At 39.8% G+C, this 27939-nt stretch overlaps 1 protein-coding gene across 4 annotated transcripts in view; it reads right to left on the bottom strand.

Moving 5' to 3' along the window:
• BRINP3 (BMP/retinoic acid inducible neural specific 3) overlaps positions 1-27939 on the bottom strand; it is a 237929-nt gene that overhangs the window by 96202 nt on the left and 113788 nt on the right. For all 4 annotated transcript variants that reach the window (XM_076339543.1, XM_076339542.1, XM_076339544.1 and 1 more), the window contains one exon: positions 7340-7530. In XM_076339543.1, the coding sequence (XP_076195658.1) occupies positions 7340-7530 (191 nt within the window). The remainder of the gene's footprint in view (positions 1-7339; positions 7531-27939) is intronic.

Raw genomic sequence — 27939 nt, 5'->3', positions numbered from 1 at the left:
TATAAAGACACAGTCGTACCAGAGCAGACAAGAACAGAACTCACAGGGGTAAATACTGTATCAGTTACCAGTTCAGGCTGCGCAAATAAGGTGCAAAATTTTACTAGAAGATCTCTCTCAATTTTTCCCCTTTTCCAGAGGTCTTAGCTAGTATCTCTGGAAAGTGGAGAAAAAAAAAAAAAAAAATTTGAGGTTCTTTGTGTTTCATTAGCCAGTATACCACCCCACCTTGCTCTGGTGTAAACTCTTTTCATTGATCTGTATTATTTATTAGTAGAGATGGTGGGACTGCTTCTATTTCAACAGAATTCTCATAAGTTTTATTATTAAAACAGAATTTGTTTATTTTTCTCCCATCAAAATTTTTGTTCTCCAGGGGGTGGAGAGCAGAACTGTAATAAAACTCCAATTTTAAAAAAAAAAATAGCTTGAAAAAGGACAGTGTTGTGTGTTGTGTTGTTTTGTTTTGATTAGAAAATGTCAGGAAAATAACCTTTGAACCCCCTCACAGTTATCCCATCATCCTATTATCCTAGTCCTATTTGATCTCATGCTTGCCGTGGCAGTTGCTGGTGGGTGTGTTTTGGCAGGCAGGATCCCCTAATATCCCCAGCCCTGCAGTCTCCATCCCTGCTCCTTGACAGATAAGTTTTGTTTTTCATGCTCTGTAACTGGGTTGAAATGATTTTGAATGCTTACTTTGACTCAGATCACATCAGATTACACCTCCCAAGGTTGAGTGAAGGCACACAGCTAGAGTGATGTGGCCTTTGGTGTAAACGTGAAGGAAGATCTTTCTCCTTGAATCTCTGCATTGTCCTTGTACAGCATCTCAAACAAGTGGGTCCTAGTTCATCACTGGTATTCTCAGGCATTATGCTAATACCAGGTGCAATCAGGTAGGTTTCAAAAATATTTGCTGTTCAAAAAACATCCCACAGATTCTGAATTTTTTTCATCTGTCAGAGCTGATTTAGCACTTGCTAGAAAAAGTGGATTAAAAACCAGAAAACTCCCCCATACGTTGGAACTCAGGCATCCATGCCACTGCCGAGTTGTAACAGGGCTCCCTTTCACACCCAGAACTCAGAGGTTTGTAAAGTAACATCACCAGCTCATATTTAATTTGTGGAAGACAATTTGAGTTAATTTAGAGACAATTAAACCCATGCCAAAAGAGACTCTTCTGTCACATTTGAAACATGGATGAATCTTGGTTTTTTTACTGGTTACAGTCTGCCACCATGAAATAGGCTAGGAAGACATCCAAGCATTAGCTAAAAACCAAATGTGATTTAGAAAACTATTCAAGGTCGTGAAATTTAAGAACTGGAAAGGATTAATGAGAGTGAATACTAAGAAAACATGGTTATTCAGCATTGGATCCACACAGCTGTGCTTTCCGCAAGCTCTGAAAGCAGTTTTCTCTCTACTTCACCAAATTCAAGAGTCAGTTAACTTCACTTTCTCAGGTTTAAAAGAATTAACATAAAAACATTTGGTAATGTTCACAAAACAACACCACATAATCCAATGATTGGTTCAAGAAATTAGCAGAGTCACTACACTGATGCTTTATTACCATGTAGCTGCTGTCACTGACAGATATTCATCGGGGGAGATGAAGACTGACATTCACACTACAGACTGACCTTGGCACAATATATACTAATGTCCCCATGAGCCCTGGAATTTGCAAGCTTTTAACTTAGCCTATATATTTAATTCTTTCTAGATTTATATGAACATATTTTCCAGGATTTGTATTTATAAGTTAAACTCTTGAGTTGAGAAAAATATTCTACATGTTGGTTTTCAAAAAATAAAAGTATGAAATAAAATATGTGCATAGGAATTTACCTAGACTCATAATCCATCTGTGGCCATTTAGATATAAGACTCCTAAACACCAGTTTATAAATGTCATTCAGAAATTAGAAATTAATTTTGTGTGCATCTTAAGAATATCTTTAGGAATTATTTAAATAAAAAATGCAAATCACCATCATTGACATGGTAGAATTGGAGTAATGCTGTAACAACTGTAACTAAATATAACCATCTATTGAAGGAGTCAATATATTGTTACACATAATAATACGTATTCATATGATTTAAATACTTAGTGCTATTTTCTGCCTCAATTATTTATTGTTTTCCGGTACCCACATCTTTGTAATGATAAAAGGATCATATGCCTTGATGTTTCATATTTTCATCTGTAGACTCGGTAGTGGTAGGAAAAAGCAGTGATCCAAGCATTTCCCATCACTTCATGTCAGAAAGTGAGGAAACAGTAATAAAAGGATAACACTTGAAGGCAGATATATCTAAGCATCATCCACAGTTACCTATTTAGAGCGCTGTCTTCATACACATATATGTATCTATCTTACAAAGGCATAAAGGTCTTCGGCCTATGAAATCCTCAAAAGTTTCTGATTAAATAGAATAACTTGGCTACAACAGCTGTAACGCATTATAGTGAAAAATGAAAAAAAGAAAAAAAAAATATGCCTTTGTTATAAAAAATAGTTTAGCACTAGTGGAAAATCTATTCATGTATGGATCACAGATTGTACCGTTAGGGTTTTATCAGGTCATTTTTCCAAACTTAAGCAGATGCTGATGGAAGTGCACAGGTTCAAAAAGTATATAAATTAATGCTAGGCCAGATGTAGTATAATTTCTGTGGTTCAAGTGAATAACAGTGCATGTTAATTCTATACATACCACCTGTTTTAGGATTTGAAATTTGTCTTCATTGAGTAGATGGTGAGAGAAAAGAAAGATAATATATTTTTGTGATTTTTTCTTCCTCTTAGCATCCATAATATTAAATGCTGGAAAATTTACATAATGGGGGAGGGGTGTGTGTGTAGCATTTGCAAGTCTGATGCTAAATTTTCAAGTTTCTTTCTCACATCAGTCATTTAGGACTGGACTCTCCCTCCCTTATTTGCCAATACTTTGTATCTTACCTTGAAAGAAGTGTTATAGAATACAAAGGTCATATCAGCAGTTAGTGTAAATGAATATTAATCCTTCAGAATTCATTGAGAATCACTGGTTTACACCACCTGACAATTTCTCCCATCTCTGTATGCAGAGTAATATACTGCTCAAGAGGACTATTAATCAGGGGCAGAAAATCTGACCCTCTTTATTCAGTGCATAGAATAGTAAAGGTGTAACTATCAAACACACTTGCAGAACTGTAATGACTGGAGAGGAGAATGACAAGAGGTTGGGGTTAAGCTGATCTGCTGATGCCCATTAAGATTGTCTGTTTTAAATATAAAACTACCTTTTTTTCTTTTGATTCTCAAAGCTTTCAACATTATCAAGGGATATTTTCTGACCCAGAGAGGTGAATGTATTGCTGGTCTAGTAATGAACACTTTGAGCAGTTATGACAGACAATAACAGCAAAAATAAATCAGTCTCAAACATTTGAGATTACTATTTGGCCAATTGCCTAAAAAGGTTCTAAGTTTCACAAGAAGCCTTGGCAACCTCCTGCAAATTTGTTTATTCAGAACAGCTACCATGTTTTCAGATGCAAGGAGGACTCATTTGCAAAGTTCATTATCTTCACCTTGCAAAGCACCTGAATCAGACTCACGTCACCCAAATGTCTGGAACACGGGTCTATCTTTTCAATGTAGTATGTTAGTTATCTGTAATTTCCTCATCACCAAGTCTATTGGTTTGCTGAGTAGCCTTTACATCTGTATGTAAGAAGACCATTAAAATGAATGCCTTTTAAAATGGGACCCACTGATATTTTCATCCTCCTACACTTACTACACAGTAGTGCACTAGGCTTCACAATAACTTCCAGTTCTGAAGCCCACTGCAACCCACTATTTTTTGTAAAACATTAAAGTGTACAGCAGCTAATGCTCTTGTATATTCAGCAAGCTGGACCTTCATTACATCATTCTGTATGCAAGCAAAAGAAAAAAGTATAAATGTAGAACAAAAGGAGAAAAAGGAACACTGTGTATTGTCTCTCATTCAAAGGAGAATCTTTGCTTTTTGGAACTGCTAGTTAAAAGCTGATAAAGAATTTAAAAATACATTTCATAGAGTCAGAAAGTAATTAAGGCTGGAAGGGACTTCTGGTGGTCATCTAGTCCAATCCCTTACTCAAAGCAACTCTAATTAAATGAGATGCTCAGGGACTTGTCCAGTAGAGTCTTCTCTCATCTTCAGGGATGGAGTTCCCTTGTATGACTCCTCTCTTGCCTTTCCCCTAAAGCTGTTCTGGTCAGTGTTGACTGGGCTGTATAAATTTGTAATTGTGCTAATGCAAACAGGATATGTGTTGTCCTAGAGGAGTGGAGAAAACCTCCTCACTTCCTAGTGATGGCCCAGCCCAACACAGCATCCCCATTTGTGCACAAAATTTAACAAAAATTAGCAGCCACAGCTCTCCTTTTTCTGCAGATTTAACACCTCAGACAGTCAATGCAGAAGGAGAAGTTACTCCTGTGCACAGGTATGTGAGCTCACCCATGAACCCACTTCTCAATCCAGTGTTTGCTGTGCATAGGATCCTTCTATCATACAGCTTGAAGCTGCTCATTATGGACATTTGGCTTATGTCACAAGAAGATAAAATTTCCATAAGAAATAGAAGCAGTGAGAAATGTTATTTTCTACATTATGTTGTGGCAGCAAGAAAAATAGAACTTCCCTAAGTTCTCATTTCAGACTGCCCTTGAGGTGTATATTTCTGTGTTTGTGAACAAAGACTTGGGAACATATCACAACCAACCATGTGCAAGAGTTCCCTGTATAGTCAAAAAGGGATATTCATGAAAGCCAAATGGTCACAGAGGCACACAAATCTTACCACAGGATCGCTCATTTGCCAAACTTTCCTTTATGTCCATGAATACAGATGATTGGGTATTAATTAAATAAAAGTACTATGCACACTCAGTTTGGTCTTCTGCTTTTAAGGAGCTACATAAGTGACAAATCTTTCAGAACAAAACAATTTGTAATTAAAGGGAAAGTATGAATACATTACTGAAAGAAACAATCTAATTACATGTTAATAAAGTGTGGACAAACATCTCTGGGAATCCCCATTCAATCTAGTCCAAAAATGAGAACTAACACATAAAGGAAAATATAGGGTAATTAGCTACCTCATGAAAGCATTCTTAGAAATTACTAATTCCCTGTAATTATTTTAATTGAACTAATTTTTTGAAGTATTCAGCACCCATCCAATGATAATGGAAGGCAGCAGGTGTGCTTGAAAACATGCCTAAAAATTGAGGCTAGGGACCTCAATCAAAACCCATCAAAGTTAATACAAAAATTCCCTTTGACTTCATTAAGCATTGACAGAGCCCAGAAGTCAACACTGTCTCCCTGTGAGTGGAAAATTTTTGCAAGTATGTGGCAGCTACTGCATTTTAGGGCCTTTGTGAGGTGGTCTGAAGAGAGATAAGAAAAGGGTACCCTGTGCCAGTTTCCCTGCAGCAAATCCCTAGGCTTTGGGGAGAATATTGAATGTTTAAGCTACAATTTTCAATTGTCTTCAAAAGACAACTAAGTTAAGTTTTAGTTTTTACTTAGGGTCATACTTCCTAAAATGTGTCAAGTTTGTAGCTCTTTTGTGATCAGTGTGATACTGGTGCTTTGTACTTTTAAAGAGCAGCTATGCTTGTGTTAGACTGTTTTCCCTAAGTTGTTAGGTCCAATTTCAACTTGAAAATTAATTTCATCATATGGCTGTTAGTACTGAAAGTTATGTTATTTAATAATTAGTAAATAGTTAATAAACATAAAAAATATTTTTTACCATTGGATAACCCTTGCACTTGCTGGACACATGCTGCAGCCAAATCTTTAATTATTATGCTTTATATTTTAAGAAACATTTTCTTTCTCTTCTACAGTTAAGTTTACTGTTCAGATATGTTATGTGCTGTATACACAAGAAAATATTTGGTCATTCATAAAAAGTGTATTTTTTTGCATGGCATAAATATCCTGAATAATTAAAAGAAATTCCGTGAATTTTATTCCAAATTGCTGGTCAACATATGTAATTTGTTCTTAAAATTCTAATGGTGATGGATTTACTGTAGAAGCACTAGTTCCCAAAATAATGATAGGAATTAGTTCTTTATTATTTTAAATAACTACTGTTATTTAAACATATAATAGATACAGTTATTATAACTGTACTGTATAACTACTACAGTGAGACAGAAATTCACCTTGTTTCGAGAATGGTCTTTTCCAAAATGGAGCTACTGTGAGCCATTTCAGTTGTTATAGATATCAGATATCAGCCAGAAGAGAATAGGAAGGCTGTCATTTCATTAATGTATGGTTAGAATTCAGTTACAAAATGTATTAAAGAGAACCATTCCTCAGGTGAATAAAGGATTTTGACAAAACTGTCCTGCTGGAAGGATACTCAATCACCAGAATTATCTTTAATATAATCACTCACCAAGGGATAAAACTGCATTTCTAAAATGTCAGTTCATTTTGTAATGCCCAGATGGATAATCACAGGCACTAATTATCCTTCATTCGGAACAATTTTTGCTCTCTCTTGAACATTAGGCCTCTTCACTGGATTTCTTCAATCCATTTGGTGACTAGATCCCAATTACACATCAGGCTACCCTTTCCAAATGAGTCTGTGGAGATTTAGAGATGCAGATTCCATTAAGTTAATAGGAATCACATGGCAAAGCCTCATCATCCCATTTTGAAACTTTTAGTCCCGTTGGTTAAGTGGACACTAGTCCTAAAAAGGGTAGAGTGACAATATAGGGACTTCCCAGCAGTCAAAGTAGTTTAAAAGTCCCCTAGCTGAAAAGATTTGTTAGAAATAATTGTTACTGGTTTTCTTGCTTCATCTCTGCAGTACTGTAATGGACCCAGATACTTGTGTAATCTGTTATTATGTAAAATGTTATAAAGGCCTCTTACAGAAAAAAATTTCACTCTCCTTAACGACCTCTTAGTGCAGAGAAACATCCCCAAAAGACCAGAAGCACTCACACCAGGAACTAGGGGAAAGTACCTCAGTCTTAGCAAAGGGATTTCTGATCTTTTTGTCCCTGAAACTGTTTACACAGAATCAATAAAGCAAAGTTTAACACCAGAAGAAGAAGGAGCCATGAGGCTTGTAGGTAAAACCTGCTCCCATGCTTTAAAGTCCAGTCCAGGGAGAGCTGCTCAGCCCAGCTGATCTGAGAAGGGAGCACCACAGATTTACAGAGAAATCAGTTGTGACCAACACTTTTAGTTCAGTCATGCCAAACTCATGCACAATGTTTCCAAGCATTAACCCTACCTCCCAAGGTAGCTGATAGTAGGAAATGTGTCCCATATTTCTTGATAAGGTTTTCTGTGATCTGTTGAAGGGTCGGGCGGCGTCCGAGTAGCCTTATGTTACGGAAGAATTCAGGGGCAAGTGGCAGTGGGGAGCCAAGGAAATTTCTTCTTTCAACAGCAAGATTGCTTACTTTCCAGCGGCCAAACTCTCTGCAAAACAAAGCCATTCTCATTCAGAAATATGTCATTCAGACAAATGTTCTTTATTTGCAAACTACTCTGCTCTGTTGACTGGCTGGGGCGACTAGCTGGGTATTACAACAGGCCTTGACAGTGATATTCTGTCATGTGTTATAGGCATAGGATAAGAAATGAGTGTTATTTATTAGAAGTGGAGACAGTACTCCATAACAAAATCATTGTTCAAAAAAAAAAAAAAAAAAAAAGCCAGTTAAGTTGCTGCTGTTCCTATTTTTTATGTTTAGCCCTTGATGTGAATACAGCCCTAGAACAACCAGATTTGCTAGAAACTGAAACTAAATGAACAATTTCCCAAAATTTGGACCAAATGCAACAAGTGTTTTCATTAGCACAAGGCAAATTTTAAAAACATTTCAAGAAACAGGCCATGTTCTTTGCTTTTTGATGATAAGTCACTTAAGTACATAGCTGGCTAATTTGAACAATTTAGAGAAACACTATCACACCACATTTGACCTTACTATGATATTTCCAGTTTTCTGTACTTTTGCCTGCATTTTGAGGAAATATGCAGGTAGTAGGTCCAATTCCTAAAAACAGATGACCTTTCAATTGTAGGAGGGATATAAATTAATTCAAAGACTTGTCCCCTTCCCCTCTCCAAAATAAATCAGTGATAGCAGGGAAAACAAACAAGTCAATTACACAGCAATAAACACATCTTTTATTCATTTACTTACCAATTAAGATACCAGATAGAGTTATTAGTGGAAGGAATCATTGTCCTCAAAATCTAGCCCAAATACACAGCATTTGCAGTAACTTTGCTTTTGCAAGGTACACCAATAGCTGTTTTGATTACAGAGTCAAGTACTGTGAGAATTAAGTCCAAAGCAATCTGTGGACTGTGGTTTAGCTACCACTTTGTTGAGTCATTCGTATAGCTATGTCAATTAAGATTTCCCTTAGATAAGATTGTAGAAAAGTAAATAGATTAGAGAGCTTGAAAGATCCTACTGAAGGTCCCAACTAAATATAGTACAACATTCATTTACAAAATTAACACAGAAGGCAAAAATCAAGGATGCAGCAAGCAAATAACATTTGAGGGATGTTTAAAACAAAGCACTTACCTGCGGCTGAACGACTAAGATGAGCTATGAAATACATAATCAACACTAATATTTTTTAGTACTTTTAAGTCTGTAACTATTAGTAGAACCCAGATAAATACATTCGTGTATAGCCCTTCTACTTTCCAGCATCCTCCTGTTTCTCTTGCAGATCCAAACTGTTATCCGCAGTCTAGCTTAGATTTACACGCATAATAGGTGACAATTTGGTGCAGCTCCTATGAACTGCCTTTCCTCTCAGACACATTCTTGCAGATGTCATTTTTTATCAAAAACAAATCAGAAGAATTATAATAGAAAGAAAGAATATGTAACTTCCCTGAAATTTAATGCAATTTACCAGTCAAGAACATGAGACTAAACAGATCCCCACAGTTTCTTAAAGACTCTGCACATCACCAGTGTGCCTAAATTAGTACTTGGAAATCGCTGTTTGATAGGTGTGGGGTTTTTTCAACTTAGTTGTCAGTTTTTGAAGTTTTCTCTCACAAATTTACTTTCCTTTTAAGAAGCTATAAAACCAATAATCTTTTTTTTCACCCTTTATGGAACTACTGCATATTTCTAGAAAGAGATGAAAAAAATTACACACAAACATTTTTTGTCTAAAATGAAAAAATATTCATTGACCATATTGACCACATTAATGCAGGCACTAAAAATAGTGAATTACCCTGCACTGTAAATGTACTTTTCAAGTGAAAGAAAAAAGAAATAAGAAAAACAGGTTTTTATTTAAATTCTCTGCTTTCTGGGCATATTTGAGTGGGGTTTTTTCATTTGAATACATCAGAAAATATATGTCAATAGTAGTTCCTGAACAGACCATCAGGACAGAATTGCTTTGACATCGAGAAAAGAATACAAGTTTTATAATGTAAAATATTCATTTCATACCTTGATTAAATATTTTCTTCTAAACTTGCTATCTGACTAATTGTCCATATCAAAGCTGAGGTTTAAACACAAGAATAACAGAAAAGTTGCAACTCTTATAAAAGCTAGTTTGCTGCTACCTTTCATTCGATTTTTATTGTCAAGGTTTTTAAGGACCGAGAAGACCACCATAATCCCCTCATCTGCCCCCTTTTTAATGCAATCAAAGGAATATCACTAAATGGCTCTTGCTGCCTATGTCAGCAAGTTTGCGACTGAAGAAGAAACCGTCTCCCAGAAAAACATCTCATCCTGACTTAAAAGCTGATGCTGAAGATTTCTTAGAATTTCTCAACAATCTGTTGTAGCATTTAACTACAGGAGTGCATTTTGAACAGTTTGAACATCGTCAATTTCAGTTTCCAATTTTTGGAGCTTTTAATGCATGTCAGGGAGATTAAAAGTTTTTCTAAATATTAAGTACTTTCTAAGTAACTAATTACAGCTCTTTTCTGAATCTACTCTTAACCTTGGGCAAAGTTGATTGCCTTCTTTTATGTTTCTTTGTGAACTGTGGTTTTAGAAGATATGTTGGACTCGATGATCTTAGAGGTCTTTTCCAACCTTAATGATTCTATGATTCTATGATTCTAGGTCTTACAGCTCTTCTCCAAAAGTGGCAAATGATTTCTTGGAAGAGTAAAACTAGAAACGATGGCCTCATCTACATCAAATTCAGTAAGTATTTCCAAGTTGAGATCCTCCTGTTCTACTGAGGGATTGAGTTATTCAGGGACTGAGTTATTCTAGCACTATGAGAAATTTGTTTGGCTTAATTAATCAAACGAGTTCCTTCCACAGTTTTTGCTATTGAAAGATTGTTTTGCTGGATCTTATGCTATTTCAGACAGAGGAAGTAGGCTAATGCTTCTGTAAAAGTTTTGACATTCTTTTTTTGATTCAGAGCATATCAATGGAAACAATTATTAGTGCAGCAAGTAATCATCCTTTGAAATTCACTGCTGAGGAAACTGAGGGAGTAGAATATGGAAGCTGATTTTTTTTTTTAAAATTGACAGTTTTATAACTCTGCCACAGACTGAGCTGAAGGTTTTAAAGAACTTACAAACCAGCTATCATATTTTCCTGAAGTCTTTCTTAAATGAAGTGTTTTGGAATATGGAGAGATGAAGACCTAAACCCTCTGGGAGAGACAAGAGGAAGCTTCATCTCTGAAGATAGAAGAGGGACACAGGACACTAAAAGTGAGCTGCCTGACTGCAGGAGCAGTGATACCTAGATGTGGACAAGCAAGAAGTGACTAGCAGCTTCTCCAACAGGAAACCTGAGGAAAGATTTCAGACTTCGGAAGTAACTGGGTTTATGAGGGCAAAGTGTGGGAGCAGGGAAACCTGGGCTGGAGTTGAGAGTGGGGTGTTTGTGCTACATTATTTCTAGCATGTTGAGTGAGAAGGCTTTCACAAACACTATCTGGGTACATGAGAGTCACTAGTAACTGCTATCCTGAAATTAGAGCTAATTTCTCTTTCAGAAATTTCACTATAAATAAAATCATATCCTTACGTTCCTTTTATATGACTTATATAACTGTATATTTATATACCTATACATATAAGTTCCCCTTCTTTTGATTTCACCTTGCAAGCAGCAGTATATGCTCTCCTACTTCCTGCTCCCCTCTCTTGTTAAACAGTAAAGCTCAACCTTTATTTACCTGTTTGTCTTGCAGTCATTCTCTCTAACACAAACTCTCCAGCCCTCAAATGATTTTTATACTAAATGTATATTATTCTCCTTTGGAAATCATGTTCCTGTCCACTGCCAAAGGCAGACTAGCAGACCTGACAGAGTTAATGATCTTCTTAGTAGAGAAAATACTGCCTTCCAAAGTCACTGGAGTACCATTCATCAGAAGAACACCTCCCACAGAATAGCATAGCATCAGTGCTGGCTGCTGGTCAAGAAGACCAATTATGCACTGAATACAAACACTAGAGGTATTAGAAGCTTATTCTTTCCTCCTCTTCCTCTTCTTCTACTGTGTCAGAGCCAACACTAGCAGCTGTTATGGTGCTATCAAGAAGCTAAGATTTAATAGCAGGTGGCACCCCCTGTGCTGCCCATCTATTTCAAGCCCGAACAATATGTTAACCATTGGTTAGAGTTCTTTAATGCTCAGGGCAGAGCCTGTTTTTGAGAATGATGGCTTTGAGTTCCTGGGCTTGTACAGGAGAGAGGAAATAAGTCTATGGCTCCTAGGATGAAGCCTATAATGGAACCGCACTATTATCATAAGTAGTGCCAGAGGCCATGGGCAGCATTCTCTCCATCTTTCTACATATGAGAACCATGGATTTGTATGTCCTACCAAAAATCTGTTTCCTGGTTGGTTCGTTAACACATACAAAAGAGCCCTGAAGCCCAGTAGTGCCAATTCTGACCAACTATACTGCATGCATGCCACAGCCTCTGTCTGCTGAATGGGGTCTCCTGCCATTTGTTCTACTTAGAGAAAGTTACGTTGAAGAATGATCAGTCAGGGAGTCAGTGTGGGGTAAAACTAAGAACAATTTAAACCACAGTTTTTATTTCAACACTATTTCTTTTATTATTTCCTATTTTTTGTTTGTGTTGCTATGCTATGACATTCAGAGTGATGTTTAATCTAAAAATAATGTTCTGACATGAAACACCCCTTAGTAGAGTATTGTACAAGTTGTGGACATGTTTTCATCTTGAAAGAAGCTTAAATTGCAAATGGATCTGAAAGTAATTCTAGGGAAGCAGGCCAACAAGGGCTGTCAATGTCTCTTTTGAATTTCAAGTCATAGCTTTTTTTTTCAAAAGTGTATATAAATTATACATTTTCTTCTACCACTGCATTCCTTTCAATACATTTTAAATCATATGGTATGGAGAGATATAGGGAAAGCTCTATATAAAACATCTAGTGAAGGAAATAAAAAAAAATGCCATTGTACTCTAAAATTGTAGTGTGTAGAAGATTTGAATTGGGACTATAATCTCTGCTATTGCAGATGATTAAATCAGAGCCTACAAAGAGATTTACAGTGAGTCTGATGGATGCTTCTTAACCACAACAGCCTCTCCTAAGATCAGCCATACACAAAATGGAGCCCAGGCAAAATTAACAATGTTAGGCCTCATTGTGAGTAACTTATGTGTTTTATAAAACAGTATTAGTACTGGTAAGCATAAATGTTAATGAATAGTAGTGTGGTATAGTTTGGAAAGCACTCTTGGAAAACAAACTTCACATCATTTCTAATACTAAAGCACTCTTTTGTGTTCCTTTCTCTTAAGGTCTTCTAAATGAGACAGCTTCACTCTTGGATGGTGAGAAGGTGACTGCTTCAAATGGGCTGGAATGATGGTGGGATTCTGAAGCCAGTGTTTCCCATGCGGCTGCAAGTTAATCTGTTTGTAGAACAGCTCAATGGGAGAATATATGGTGTTTTTCTCTGCCTACCTTCTTTAAAAGCCTGAGGATTTCTTAATGCCTGAGGCCATAGCTTGAATAAGGTCAAGACAATATAAAATGAAACTACCACCACATTAAGCTTCAGAAGAAAAAGGTCAACGAAATGTTATAATGCTCATGATTTACATCATGCACTGATTTGTGACTGGGACTCATGTAAGCTTCCAGCTGCACAGACACAAACCAAAGACAAGCTCAACTGCCTGGCTCTGATAGAGGTCATAACACTATCAACCACATTTCCTCTGTCCCGTTCAATGCAAAAGCTATGTATAGCTATAGCTATTGGTGGAAATTGTACACAGGCTAATTCCTCTATAGGAGACAGGCTCAGAGTGGATTGTATGTACACCACTTGGCCCCAACTATGCCATGTTCCTACAGATTTTATAAAAGAGGATCCCATAGCAGTGATATCCCATTACCTTGCAGCTACCTACCAGCAGTTCTACAACAGTAACACATAAGTATGGAAAATATTTTCTAGCAGAAAAAAATTAATAAATTTGCTTTTAAAGAGAAGATTCACCCAGATGTGGACAGAACCAGAATCAGGTAATAACCAAGGCTGTGTTATTCACAGATTGTCAGGTGAAAAAATTCTCCTTACCAGAACAGGTCATAGAACTTTCAATGTTTATTATAATCAGTTAAGTGATGGAGAATCTGCCACTACCTTTACTAAATGTTTGTAGTTGATTTTTACTATTCAAGGTGAAGAAGAAGGGAATTAGTCATACATTGACTGAGCAGCCTTCTGAAAATATCAACATTGGTATAGAAACATGATAATAGGGACAAACACTGCAATATGGGCAAAGTAAACATAACAGCTTCCCTTGACGGGAAGAAGCAGCAGGGCCTGATAATATAGAATACAATTTATCTATGTCTCTTAAAATTGTCAGTTATCCAGACATGGTGATTAAAAAGAAAAAAATTCAAGATATCATAATAAGCTCCTTTTAAACATATTTCCCATTGCTGAAATGGAAAGTATTTCTTCATTAACCATATCCTCATAATTGTCTGGCATTTTTCCAAAGTCAAAACAGAAATGTTTGCTGAACACGTATATTTTTTCTGTATTATTGCTTATATTTATACTGTTTTTTTATCTTATAATGAATAAACACTATCATTAGGATTTCTTTTTATCTTAATATACTATTCCTTTGAAACATCCTAGTAATATTTTTGCCTTTCTATGCTTTTTTCATCTTACCAGTTTCCTAGCACTTGAAATTCTACTTCCAGAACTAGAATTCATTAGTATCAGCTTCTCTATCTTCTTACATTATGCATATGAAATATGTAGAAATCTATGAACAAATTTTAATAAAAAATATATACATTACATATGGAGAATGTACTCGAATGTATTTCTTTTTATGGCTATTTATAGTCAGATTATTTTCCCAGCTACTTTGACATAAATTATTTGAAACCTCTCACCTGTCATGAACATCAGAAAGGTTTACTACAGAAGAAGAAGAAAGGTAACTTTCCTTTTGTCCACGTCTGATAGACATTTAGCCTCTGTAACATATGTACCAAAAAATTCCTCCTCTAATGAAATCTGAGAGGGAATTATTTCTGTATCTTGTCTTGTGGCTTTGTCTTTGCCTTTTGCTTATGCTTTGTGATATACTTCCAAACACATTTGTGAACATTCATTCAGAGTCTCCCTGTTCACATATTTAGCTGTACCTATATTCATGCAAAGGTATTTGCACAAAACTAATAGCTAGCTCTTTGTGACTTAATCTTATTTACCTTCTGCCTCAGAAGAAACTCAATCACCCAAGCAGTATATAGTAATAGCATGAAGAAATGCGCTTCCTAGGAATATGTTGCAAATTACACAAAAGATAAACAGAAAGAACAGGCGGAATACAAACACTTCTGAACTGAAACATGTTTGTATGAACTGTCCATCTAATAGTGAGGAACCAGTGAATTAGCTTGTAAACTTGCACCAGTTTGCACAGGCTTTTAAGACAAGGATTAAATTCCAAGCAAATAATTCATTAGCTCTATGTATGATAATAATTAGTCACAGAGATCAGAGAGGAAAGGGAGAATTCATAGTAAAACCTATCCTTGTCTCTACTACATCAGAAATGGAGAATAACTGAGATACTTGGGAGGTGTTTCTTACAGTCTGAGTAAGCAGAACATAGATTTTGCAGCTTTTTTATATTTCTGGGGTTTGATTATTTAGATGTGCTCTGGCCAGTAGATATTCTTTCCTGTGTTAATGACAATAACAATATGGATTTACAGTCTGCTAGGTAAGATGGTAGCATTTTTGGAGTCACAAATAGTTGTCTATCCAATTAATTACAAAATGTCCAGCTCACTATTCGTTATCACTGGTTTATATATTTATTCTTCCCTGCAAGAAGTACTGATTTTATGGTTTGTCACATGTCCAAGAGTGTTAAGAAGACTGTTCATTCTCCCCTTGGCAGTATCAAGAGAGTTTCTAACACCTTGTACCCACATTACTCATGGAATCATAGAATCATAGAATCATTAAGGTTGGAAAAGACCTCTAAGATCATGAAGTCCAACCGTCGACCCAACACCACCATGCCCACTAAACCATGACCCTAAGTGCCGCATATGCATGTCTTTTAAATACCTTCAGGGATGGGGACTCAACCACTTCCCTGGGCAGCCTGTTCCAATGTTTCACCACTCTTTCAGTAAAGACATTTTTCCTCACGTCCAATCTAAACCTCCCCTGGCGCAACTTGAAGGCCATTTCCTCTCGTCTTATCCCTAGTTACTTGGGAGAAGAGACCGACACCCACCTCGCTACAACCTCCTTGCAGGTAGTTGTAGAGAGCGATGAGGTCTCCCCTCAGCCTCCTCTTCTCCAGGCTAAACAGTCCCAGTTCCCTCAGCTGCTCCTCATAAGACTTGTTCTCCAGACCCCTCACCAGCCTCGTTGTCCTTCTCTGGACATGCTCCAGCACCTCGACATCCTTCTTGTAGTGAGGGGCCCAAAACTGAACACAGTATTCGAGACTAATAGTCTGACTATACTCAGATTAATCCAGCCCTTCTACAGTCTTGGCAAGCTCAAAACATCCTTTTTTTCCATGTTCACATCTGCCCATAGGAATAATTTATTATCTAGGCAACAGGTTTTATAAAATGGTGCATTTGCTTAGACTTGCAGAAGACTAATGAAATCCAAAAAATTCCTCTGACTTGAAGATTCTTACTTTTCTTTCAATTTATTTTCAACCGTTATGAAAGCCGATGTTGTCTAAAATTCAATGTGATGAAGAAGTATGGACTTAAATTTTGTAAATGTGGTATAAAAACTGTTTCCTATGTTTTCCACAATGCACTGATTATCTTCACTATGTTTCCCAGAACATTTTCGGAGAAGCAGGTATCTTACCTATAGCTAAAACAGTAGTTAACCTTTAAAATGGAGAAGTCTGCCTTGGAGAAGAGGTTTTTTTTGATACAATAAGGAAAAACATTATGAGAAAGAGAAGCAGAAAGGTATGTTTACCATTTTTTTGTCTAACATTAACAGTCAACAGATATCATGGTCCTGTTCCTGTAGTTGATTGTACATGAACAAAATCCAATGACTCTGGAATTTTATAAGAAAATGAAACTCAGAAGTCCCTGGAGCTCTCGCTGAGGAGGGGCTTTATGGATTTGACTATATCTGTTACTGCTTCAAAATAAACAAGAAAATCAGATTCTTCTTCCTTCTCTTCTTGTCCTGACTAAAATAAAAAGAATGGAACCAGATTTCTTGTAGAGATAAGTAAGAAAGTTGAATCTGTGGAAGTGTTTTAGTGCATGAATCAACACAAAAAAGATACAGTTTGTGAAGACTGAATCAGCATAAAGAACTGTTAGAGAAAATAAAACATAATAGAGGATTCATTGATTCAGTGATGGTGGATACTCCCAGATGACTCACAGGAGAAACACAAACTGCTAAAATTCTTCATCATTATGTACTACAGTTCATAGTCTCAAAGTCTTTGAAATGTCCTTTATTACTATTTCTATAATTTCTGTTTCAGAACTACAAAACTGTTCTGTTGTACAGGGCAATAGAGAAGCATTCAGACAAAACCAAACTGTGACAAATATTTTAAAATTTAAAGGTAGTACTCCTTATTCACCCTATTTCTCATTTGGAAAATTGAGGCATAGTAAGGCTAAGGGTACAGAGTGCTGTGAGCAGGCATGACCTACTTCTGTCCCATACTCAGAGCAGACCAAAAAGCTTTATGACCTGGCTAATGTGGCAGAAAACGTAAGCTCTTAAACCCTTTGAAAACTGTTTGTTCTTTTGTTTCTGGGATGTTACTGATGCTCGGTATTGGCTTAGGCTCAGTGCCATGGAGACACCAAATGCCCATCTACTCAAACCAAAGGCTGATGTTGCTCCTAGTTGCCTGAAAGTGAAAAAAGGTACCTTAAACGATTGGCTTCAAACAAAATATATATTCTCAAGATATTCTCAGATATATTCTCAAACAAATACTGATCCAAAACCTTATCTACAAAGCTATACATAATGTCTAGAATTGTTCCTTTTCCAGTAAAAATGTTGTATAAACTTAAACAATCTTCTATAGTGTAGATTATTTGGCTCATTTTCTATACAATTTATAAATTTATCCTTCCAAATAAGAGACTTTTTGTCTCCCATTTACTTCTATGTCACTCTTGCAGAGCGCATGCCAGAAATACTAATTACAGCACTGATAGATGACAATTACTTAACCCGCACTTGAATTTATAAAGGCAGTTGTTTCTACCAACACTCTGGGATGAGTCTGGCTTTACACGAGTGTAAATCTCACAGACATAGGCCTAAATGCTGTTTTGATATTGTGAAATGTAACAACCACGCTATTGTTGTCTGTAGCAATTCAAACTGTTGAAAGCAGTAGAATGTAAACCAAAATATTTTCTGAAAATACTTTGGTGTGTTATTTGCTTGTTTATTGCTTAGCTCTTGGGGCAATGTGCTGCTGATCTTTGCATCCAAATGTTATCCTCCTACCTAAATGTTCTTTCACTGGTAGTAGGAAATGCTCAGACCCCTACTTGCACACAAAAAATAAAACCAGGGACTTCTATTCAGCATATAAAAATGTTTCCATTTTATTTTATACCACAACAAAGGATGCTTCTGTTTTAGCACAACTATTTTTATTAATTCCAAAATAAATTTGGAGCTTTAGTTTATTAAAAATGGTCCTGGTGTTATTCTTTGATCCAGTGGCGTAAATTGCAAATATCTCTAAAGAACCAGTGGAATCGCAACAGTGAGCTGAACAGAGAATCAGGGCAATAAACTTGTTAATATAGTTCCAAATTACAAACACAGAGCTCTTTCTTTTATTTTCTAACTAAATAAAAATATTGAATGGGAGTTGAGTTACTAATTTCTGCAACAGAAACAATTAAGTGTTAATTGTAATTCTCTGAAAGAATAAAGCCTATGTACTTGTTACATTTAAGCGTACTTTTAGTCCTTCTTGAATGACATGGATATAGAGTTTATGAAAGGTGGGGAAACAAACTTGGAAACAAAACTTTCAGGACTCTAGGAGTTGTATAAAACTGGGTAGGTCAGCATGTAATGCACCTTATAATACATATTTTGGAGATTTATATGCAACTAGCTTTATTCTGAAGCTCAGATTACTTTAAAAAATGCTGAATGAGATACTTAATCCCTCTACAGAGTCCAAATATGAGCTTTTTTTGTTTTGAATTTTACTATTGTAAAATATATGTATTGAGAATGCATTATTATTAAAAAATTTCTGTGCATCTGCATCCATTTCATTATCCCTCACAGCACCTTTGTAGAATAGGTCTGAGAGAGAAAAATAAAAGTGATTGTGGAAAATTTCAAATAGGATATAAGCACCAATGGGAGATAAAATATTATTTATAATGTCATATAATTATCATATACACCATAAATTTTATTTATAATACCATGAGTACTGACACAGATTGGGAAGGAGTGAGACTTCATGCACCCAACAGAGGCTGCAACAAGAACTGCCGAAGAGGGACATGTTTTACAAACAACCAAGAGAAGCAATGCATGGCATATCCTCACAAACATTTAGCTATGCTCAGGGTTACTCTGCCTTTATACTAACATGACTGAGCAAAAGCCTGTTCTGTATCTGTATTAACAATGTCATCACTGTGCTTGAGCTAACAGCGTCATCATCAGAAATGGTGGCTTGGTAGTGTGAGTTAAGTGCCATGCGAGTGCAGCTGTACTGCTGGTTCATGTCTGGTCAGCTTGCCAGGGTCAGAAGCCTTCCTTTCTCTTCTCTTCCATTTTATTAATGAAACAGAAGTTATAACATATTTGGTAGGCAGTGTAAGCTATGCAGGCCAGTTGCAATTAAAAAAAGATGTAATTATTGAATTAAAATTAGCAAAAAGATGATTATTTATCTTCTAGCTATAGTTCAATTCGAGGTTGATAAGCCAAAAATTATGATTAGGCACAGTATAGCAACTGTGCTTAGGACCCTGTTGTTCTGGCAGCTATTCTGCACCATGCTTAAGATAATGAGGGCCTACATGAAAGTTACAGTATTTTCCTAGAAATGTTGCTTAGGAAGAAACAGAATGCAACATGGTTGTACAGATCTAGAAACAGCCAAGATTAACTGGCTTTCCAAGCCATATGCCCAGCAGACATGACAGTATTTTTGTCTAAATTCTTTGTATAAGGAGCAATGCTGGGCAATTACTGGAGATTCTGTTTTGGCCACAGTAAACTTAACCTTAGCTAATAATGTCTTGGCCAGAATGATTTCCATTCTATTGTAGAACATGCCAACTTTGCAATGCTATCATGAAAAAATACCAGTGCACCTCCACAGTGTGTGCTGTTTCTCATAAATCAAGATTACGTGTTAAATATAGTCCAGTATTTTATATCTAATAAGAATATGTGACATAAAAGAGACGCGAGGACAAACGAAGTAATCTATATTGTAGTGATGAACAATGGCAGTGCACTACTACAGATCTGTTCAAGTAAGGGCCTGTGATGTGTTACAAAACTTTACACCTCTGGATTGCCAACTTGAGTACACTTCAATGTGGCAAAAAAGCAAGTATTTTTACCATCTGATGGTTGTCTAGTGGCCAGTGTGAAGGGAACTCCAACTCCAGTTCTAAGGGTAAATACATATATCTCACAAACGTATTACAGGAGTGTCTTGGTTTCAGCAGGGATAGAGTTAATTTTCTTCCTAGTAGCTGGTACAGTGCTGTGTTTTGGATGAGAATAATGTTGATAACACACTGATGTTTTAGTTGTTGCTAAGTAGTGCTTACACTAGTCAAGGACTTTTCAGCTTCTCATGCCCTGCCAGTAAGAATATCGGAGGAAGTATAGCCAGGACAGCTGACCCAAACTGGTCAAAGGGATGTTCCATACCATATAACGTCATGCTCAGTATATAAACTAGGAAGAGTTTGCTGGGGGGGGGTGGTGACCACTGCTCGGGAACTGGCTGGGCATCGGTTGGCAGGTGGTGAGCAATTGCATTGTGCATCACTTATTTTGTATATTCTTTTATCATTATTATTATTATATTCCCTTCCTTTTTTGTCTTATTAAACTGTCTTTATCTCAACCCACAAATTTTACTTTTTTTTTCTTCCTCTCCGATTCTCTCCCCCATCCCACTGGGGTAGGGGGAGTGAGTGAATGGCTGTGTGGTGTTTAGCTGTCTGTTGGGTTAAACCACAACAGTCCTTTTGGTGCCCAATGTGGGACATGAAGGGTTGAGATAACGACAGATCTGACCAGACCATGTTAAGGCAAAATTGTTATAAGCATTCATCATACTGGTTTAACAGTTGCTGGTCACAATGTTGATTAATTTACTCTCAAAGTTGTCATGCTTGCTCTCAAAGTTGTGTTATGTAACACCTTACTTTCTGTATATGTTCCCTGTTGTGCTGTCTATCATCTCTGGGAGCTGGATCAAGGATACCATTTTGCTGCACTGTGTAACACTACTGGTTTATGATGTGGTAAAATTTTTGGTCATGAGACTAATTTTTGTATTTGTACTTCTGTATTTGCACTCAGCATTGCCCTCATCTCCGTACCTCAGGAGCCACTTTTCGGATTACCTTTTCTCCCCGGGAAACCAAACTATGGGGGAGACAGGGGAGGACACTTTCCCCCGCTCCTTCACCTTCCCTTTCTCCTTCAGGCTAGTTACAACAGCTCTTGAGAATTTTGAATATCCTTGGGATGTTCAAACCAGCATGGTCCTATTGCTAAGTCTTCTGAATGTTGTTCAGGTCTTGATCTTGTTTAAGGTTAAACAATTATTTAAGAATACCATCCAGAGATTAACCCTGTTGACAGGCACTGTGGCTACTCCAACCCTGTTGACAGGCACTGCAGTTACTCAAAGCCCGGCGACAGGCACTGCAACTACTCCAGCCCCCATGACAGGCACTGTGGTTACTCAAACCATGGCGACAAGCACTGCAGCTGAACCAGAGAACCAAATTGTGCTGGTATCAGTCGCCCCTGTACACAAGAAGAAATACACAAGAGAATCAACTCATTTAGTAAGGGATGAAGATGAGCCAGGGCCATCATGAGAACAAGAGGAGGAAGAGGCAGAACCCATAAATGAGATGGTAACCACCCAATCCCTATCCCTGAGTGAGCTGCAAGATATGCAAAAAGATTTCAGCCGTCGTCCAGGCGAGCACGTTGTCTGATGCTGGGATAATGGGGTCAGTAGCCTGGAATTAGAGGGCAGAGAAGCCAAGCAGCTGGGATCCCTTTCCAGGGAAGAGGGCATTGACAAAGCAATTGGAAAAGGGGCACAAGCCTTCAGCTTCTGGAGGCAACTCCTGTCAGGCATGAAGGAAAGGTATCCCTTCAAGGAAGATGTTATATGTCGCCCAGGCAAGTGGACCACTATGGAGAGAGGTATCTAGTACCTGAGAGAATTAGCCATGCTGGAGTTGATTGATGATGACCTGAACAATGAGCAGTTATCCGAAGATCCAGATGAAGTCAGGTGCACATGACCCATGTGGCGGAAGTTTGTAAGGAGCACACCATCATCATATGACAAGTCATTGGCAGTAATGAACTGGAAAGACGGAGAGGGACAAACAGTGCATGAATTTGCTAGTCAACTCCAGCAATATGAAGAAAGTCTCTCTTCCTCCCTCATCTCAGCTGTGGAAAAACTGTCCCAGAAGGTCCAGCAACTCAAAGAGGATTGGTCCTACTCCCCACCCACCTGTATGGACCAGTATCTCAACCATTAGGAGTAAGCGTCCTTCTGCTCAAAAGAGATGATATAGTGGATACACACCACGGGCCACCCTGTGGTTTTACCTATGTGACCATGGAGAGGACATGAGGAAGTGGGATGGAAAACCTACCTCGACCCTAGAGGCACGGGTACGTGAGCTGCAAGAAAAAACAATCACAAAAGGGGGTTCTTCCAGGAAAATTGCTGCTCCAGTTTCCAGTGAACAGTTCCCCAGGCAGAGCAGAAGGGCTGATACTACTTCCGATCTTAATGAAGAGACTTCTGACTCGTATTTACAGGAAATGAGAAATGAATACTATGACCAGGACCTGCCTCCAGCCAGGTGGAGGAAAGGGACAACTGGGTTTACTGGACTGTGTGGATTCGGTGGCCTGGCACATCGGACCCACAAGAGTATAAGGCTTGTAGACACCGGTGCACAGTGTACCCTAATGCCATCAAGCTATAAAGGGGCAGAACACATCTGTATTTCTGGAGTGATGGGGGGATCCCAACAGCTAACTGTATTGCAAGCCAAATTGAGCCTAGCTGGGAATGAGTGGCAGAAGCACCCCATTGTGACTGGCCCAGATGCTCCGTGCATCCTTGGCATAGACTACCTCAGGAGAGGGTATTTCAAGGACCCAAAAGGGTACCAGTGCACTTTTGGTATAGCTGCCTTGGAGACGGAAGAAATTAAACAGCTGTCTACCTTGCCTGGTCTCTCGGAGGACCCTTCTGTTGTGGGGTTGCTGAAGGTCAAAGAAAAACAGCTGCTGATCATCACCACAGCGGTGCACCGGCGGCAATATTGCACCAACCGAGACTCCCTGATTCCCATCCATGAGCTGATTCATCGACTGGAGAGCCAAGGAGCAATCAGCAAGACTTGCTCACCCTGTAACAGTCCCATATGGCCAGTGCGAAAGTCTAATGGAGAGTAGAGACTAAGAGTAGACTATTGTGGCCTAAATGAAGTCACGCCACCACTGAGTGCTGCTGTGCTGGACATGCTAGAACTTCAATACGAACTGGAGTCAAAGGCAGCCAAGTGGTATGCCACAACTGATATTGCTAATGCGTTTTTCTCGATCCCTTTGGCAGCGGAGTGCAGGCCACAGTTTGCTTTCACTTGGAGGGGCGTCCAGGACACCTGGAACTGACTGCCCCAGGGGTGGAAACACAGACCCACCATTTGCCATGGACTGATCCAGACTGCACTGGAACAGGGTGAGGCTCCGGAATATCTGCAATACATTGATGATATCATCGTGTGGGGCAACACAGCAGGAGAAGTTTTTGAGAAAGGGAAGAAAATAGTCCAAATCCTTCTGAAGGATGGATTTGCCATAAAACAAAGTAAAATCAAGGGACCTGCATAGGAGATGCAGTTTTTAGGAATAAAATGGTGACGTGGATGCTGTCAGTTCCCAATGGATGCGATCAACAAAATAACAGCCACGTCTCCACCAACTAGCAAAAAGGAAACACAAGCTTTCTTAAGCATTGTGGGATTTTGGAGAATCCATATTCCAAATTACAGTCTGATTGTAAGCCCTCTATATCAAGTGACCTGGAAGAAGAACGATTTCAAATGGGGCCCTGAGCAATGACAAGCTTTTGAACAAATTAAATGGGAGATAGTTCATGCAGTAGCCCTTGGGACCAGTCCAGGCAGGACAAGATGTAAAAATGTGCTCTACACCGCAACCGGGGAGAATGGCCCTACCTGGAGCCTCTGGCAGAAAGCACCAGGGGAGACTTGAGGTCGACCCCTAGGGTTTTGGAGTCGGGAATACAGAGGATCCGAGGCCCGCTATACTCCAACTGGAAAAGAGATATTGGCAACATATGAAGGGCTTCGAGCTGCTTTGGAAGTCATTGGTACTGAAGCACAGCTCCTCCTGGCACCCTGACTGCCGGTGCTGGGCTGGATGTTCAAAGGGAAGATACTCTGTGCACATCATGCAACTGATGCTACATGGAGTAAGTGGGTCGCACTGATCACACAACGGGCTTGAATAGGAAACCCCCTTTGCCCAGGAATCTTGGAAGTGATCATGGATTGGCTAGAAGGCAAAGATATTGGAATATCGTCAGAGGAGGAGGTGATACATGCTGAAGAAACCCCACTGTATAATAAACTACCAGAAAATGAGAAGCAATATAAAATCATAGAATCATAGAATCATTAAGGTTGGAAAAGACCTCTAAGATCATGAAGTCCAACCGTCAACCCAACACCACCATGCCCACTAAACCATGTCCCTAAGCACCTCATCTACACGTCTTTTAAATACCTCCAGGGATGGGGACTCAACCACTTCCCTGGGCAGCCTGTTCCAATGTTTAACCACTCTTTTAGTAAAGACATTTTTCCTCACGTCCAATCTAAACCTCCCCTGGTGCAATCTAAACCTTCCTACTGAATGAAGGCCATTTCCTCTCATCCTATCGCTAGTTACTTGGTAGAAGAGACCAACACCCACCTCGCTACAACCTCCTTGCAGGTAGTTGTAGAGAGCGATGAGGTCTCCCCTCAGCCTCCTTTTCTCCAGGCTAAACAACCCCAGTTCCCTCAGCCGCTCCTCATAAGACTTGTTCTCCAGACCCCTCACCAGCCTCGTTGCCCTTCTCTGGACACACTCCAGCACCTCAACGTCCTTCTTGTAGTGAGGGGCCCAAAACTGAACACAGTATTCGAGGTGCGGCCTCACCAGTGCCAAGTACAGGGGGACAATCACTTCCCTACTCCTGCTGGCCACACTATTTCTGATACAGGCCAGGATGCCATTGGCCTTCTTGGCCACCTGGGCACACTCCCAGCTTATGTTCAGACGGCTGTCAACCAACACCCCCAGGTCCTTCTCTGCTGGGCAGCTTTCCAGCCACTCTTCCCCAAGCCTGTAGCGCTGCATGGGGTTGTTGTGACCCAAACGCAGGACCCGGCACTTGGCCTTGTTGAATCGCATACAGTTGGTCTGGGCCCATCGATCCAGCCTGTCCAGGTCCCTCTGCAGAGCCTTCCTACCCTCGAGCAGATCAACACTCCCACCCAACTTGGTGTCGTCTGCAAACTTACTGAGGGAGCACTCAATCCCCTCATCCAGATCATTGATAAAGATAGTGAACAAGACCGGCCCCAAAACTGAGCCCTGGGGAACACCACTCGTGACCGGCCGCCAACTGGATGTAACTCCATTCACCACAACTCTCTGGGCCTGGTCGTCCAGCCATTTTTTGACCCAGCAAAGAGTACACCTGTCTAAGCCGTGAGCCGCCAGCTTCTCTAGGAGAATGCTGTGGGAGATGGTGTCAAAGGCCTTACTGAAGTCCAGGTAGACCACATCCACAGCCTTTCCCTCATCCACTAGGCGGGTCACCTGGTCATAGAAGGAGATCAGGTTGGTCAAGCAGGACCTGCCTCTCATGAATCCGTGCTGGCTGGGCCTGATTCCCTGGTTGTCCCGCACATGCCTTGTGAGCGCCCTCAAGATGAACCGCTCCATAATCTTCCCCAGCACTGAGGTCAGGCTGACAAGCCTGTAGTTCCCCGGATCCTCCTTCCGGCCCTTCTTGTAGATGGGCGTCACATTGGCAAGCCTCCAGTCATCCAGGACCTCCCCCGTTAGCCAGGACTGCTGATAAATGATGGAGAGCGGCTTGGCGAGCTCCTCCGCCAGCTCCCTCAGCACTCTCGGGTGGATCCCATCCGGCCCCATAGACTTGTGAGCATCCAGGTGGCGTAGCAGGTTGTTAACTGCTTCCTCTTGGATTGTGGGGGGTTCAACCTGCTCGCCGTCCCTGTCTTCCAGCTCGGGGGGCCGAGTACCCTGAGGATAACTGGTCTGCCTGTTAAAGACTGAGGCAAAGAAGGCATTATGTACCTCAGCCTTTTCCTCATCCTTGGTGACAATGTTCCCCCCCTCATCCAATAAAGGATGGAGATTCTCCTTGGCTCTCTTCTTGACATTAATATATTTGTAAAAACATTTTTTGTTGTCTTTAATGACCACGGCCAGATTGCGTTCTAGCTGGGCTTTTGCCTTTCTCATTTCCTCTCTGCACGACCTAACGAGATCCCTGTACTCCTCTTGAGTTGCCTGCCCCTTCTTCCACAAGTGGTAAACTCTCCTTTTTTTCCTGAGTCCCAGCAAAAGCTCCCCGTTCAGCCAGGCCGGTCGTCTTCCCCGCCTGTTCTTCTTACTTTGTATGGGGACAGCCTGCTCCTGCGCCTTTAAGCCTTCCTTCTTGAAGAACGTCCAGCCTTCCTGGACCCCTTTGCCCTTCAGGACTGTCTCCCAAGGGCCTCTCTCAACCAGCGTCCTGAACAGGCGAAAGTCCGCCCTCCGGAAGTCCATGGTTGCTGTTTTGCTGGCCCCCCTCCTTAGTTCACCAAGAAGTATGCCCTGTTCACTGATGGGTCCTGTTGTCTTGTGGGAAAGTAGCGGAGGTGGAGGGCTGCTGTATGGAGTCCTATATGCCATGTTGCAGAAACTGCTGAAGGAGAAGGTGAATTCAGTCAGTTTGCAGAGGTGAAAGCCATCCAGCCAGTTTTAGATATTGCTGAACGAGAAAAGTGGCCGGTACTCTATCTCTATACTGTCTCATGGATGGTGGCAAATGCCCTGTGGGGGTGTTTGCAGCAATGGAAGCAGAGCAGTTGGCAGCACAGAGGCAAACCCATATGAGCTGCCACATTGTGCATTGCTGCCCGGGTGAAGAACCTGGTTGTAAAAGTATGTCATGTAGGTGCTCACGTACCCAAGAGTCGGGCCATTGAAGAACATCAAAAGAACCAGCAGGTGGATCAGGCTGCTAAGATGGAAGTGGCTCAGGTGGATCTGGACTGGCAACATAAGGGTGAATTATTTATAGCTGGGTGGGCTCATGACGCCTCAGGCCATCAAGGAAGAGATGCAACATACAGATGGGCTCGTGATCGAGGGGTGGACTTGACCATGGACACTATTGCACAGGTTATCCATGAATGTGAAACACATGCTTTAATCAAGCAAGCCAAGCGGTTAAAGACTCTCTGGTATGGAGGATGATGGCTGAAATACAACTATGGGGAGGCCTGGCAGATTGATTATATTACACTCCCACAAACCGACCAAGGCAAGCGCCATGTGCTTACAATGGTGGAAGCAACCACCAGATGGCTGGAAACATATCCCATGCCCCATGCCACCACCTGGAACACTATCCTGGGCCTTGAAAAGCAAGTCCTATGGCGACATGGCACCCCAGAAAGAACTGAGTCAGACAACGGGACTCATTTCCAAAACAACCTCATAGACACCTGGGCCAAAGAGCACGGCATTGAGTGGGTGTATCACATCCCCTATCATGCACAAGCCTCCAGGAAAATCAAACGATACAATGGACTGTTAAAGACTACGCTGAGAGCAATGGGTGCTGGGACGTTCAAACATTGGGATATGCATTTAGCAAAAGCCACCTGGTTAGTCAACACTCGGGGATCTGCCACTCGAGCTGGCCCTGCCCAGTCAAAACTTTTACATACTGTAGAAGGGGATAAAGTCCC

Source organism: Aptenodytes patagonicus, chromosome 5, assembly GCF_965638725.1.
Source record: "Aptenodytes patagonicus chromosome 5, bAptPat1.pri.cur, whole genome shotgun sequence".
NCBI classification, from domain to species: Eukaryota; Metazoa; Chordata; class Aves; order Sphenisciformes; family Spheniscidae; genus Aptenodytes; species Aptenodytes patagonicus.
The sequence above is the reverse complement of the archived record's forward strand: the minus strand, read 5'-3'. Positions and strand labels throughout refer to the sequence as shown.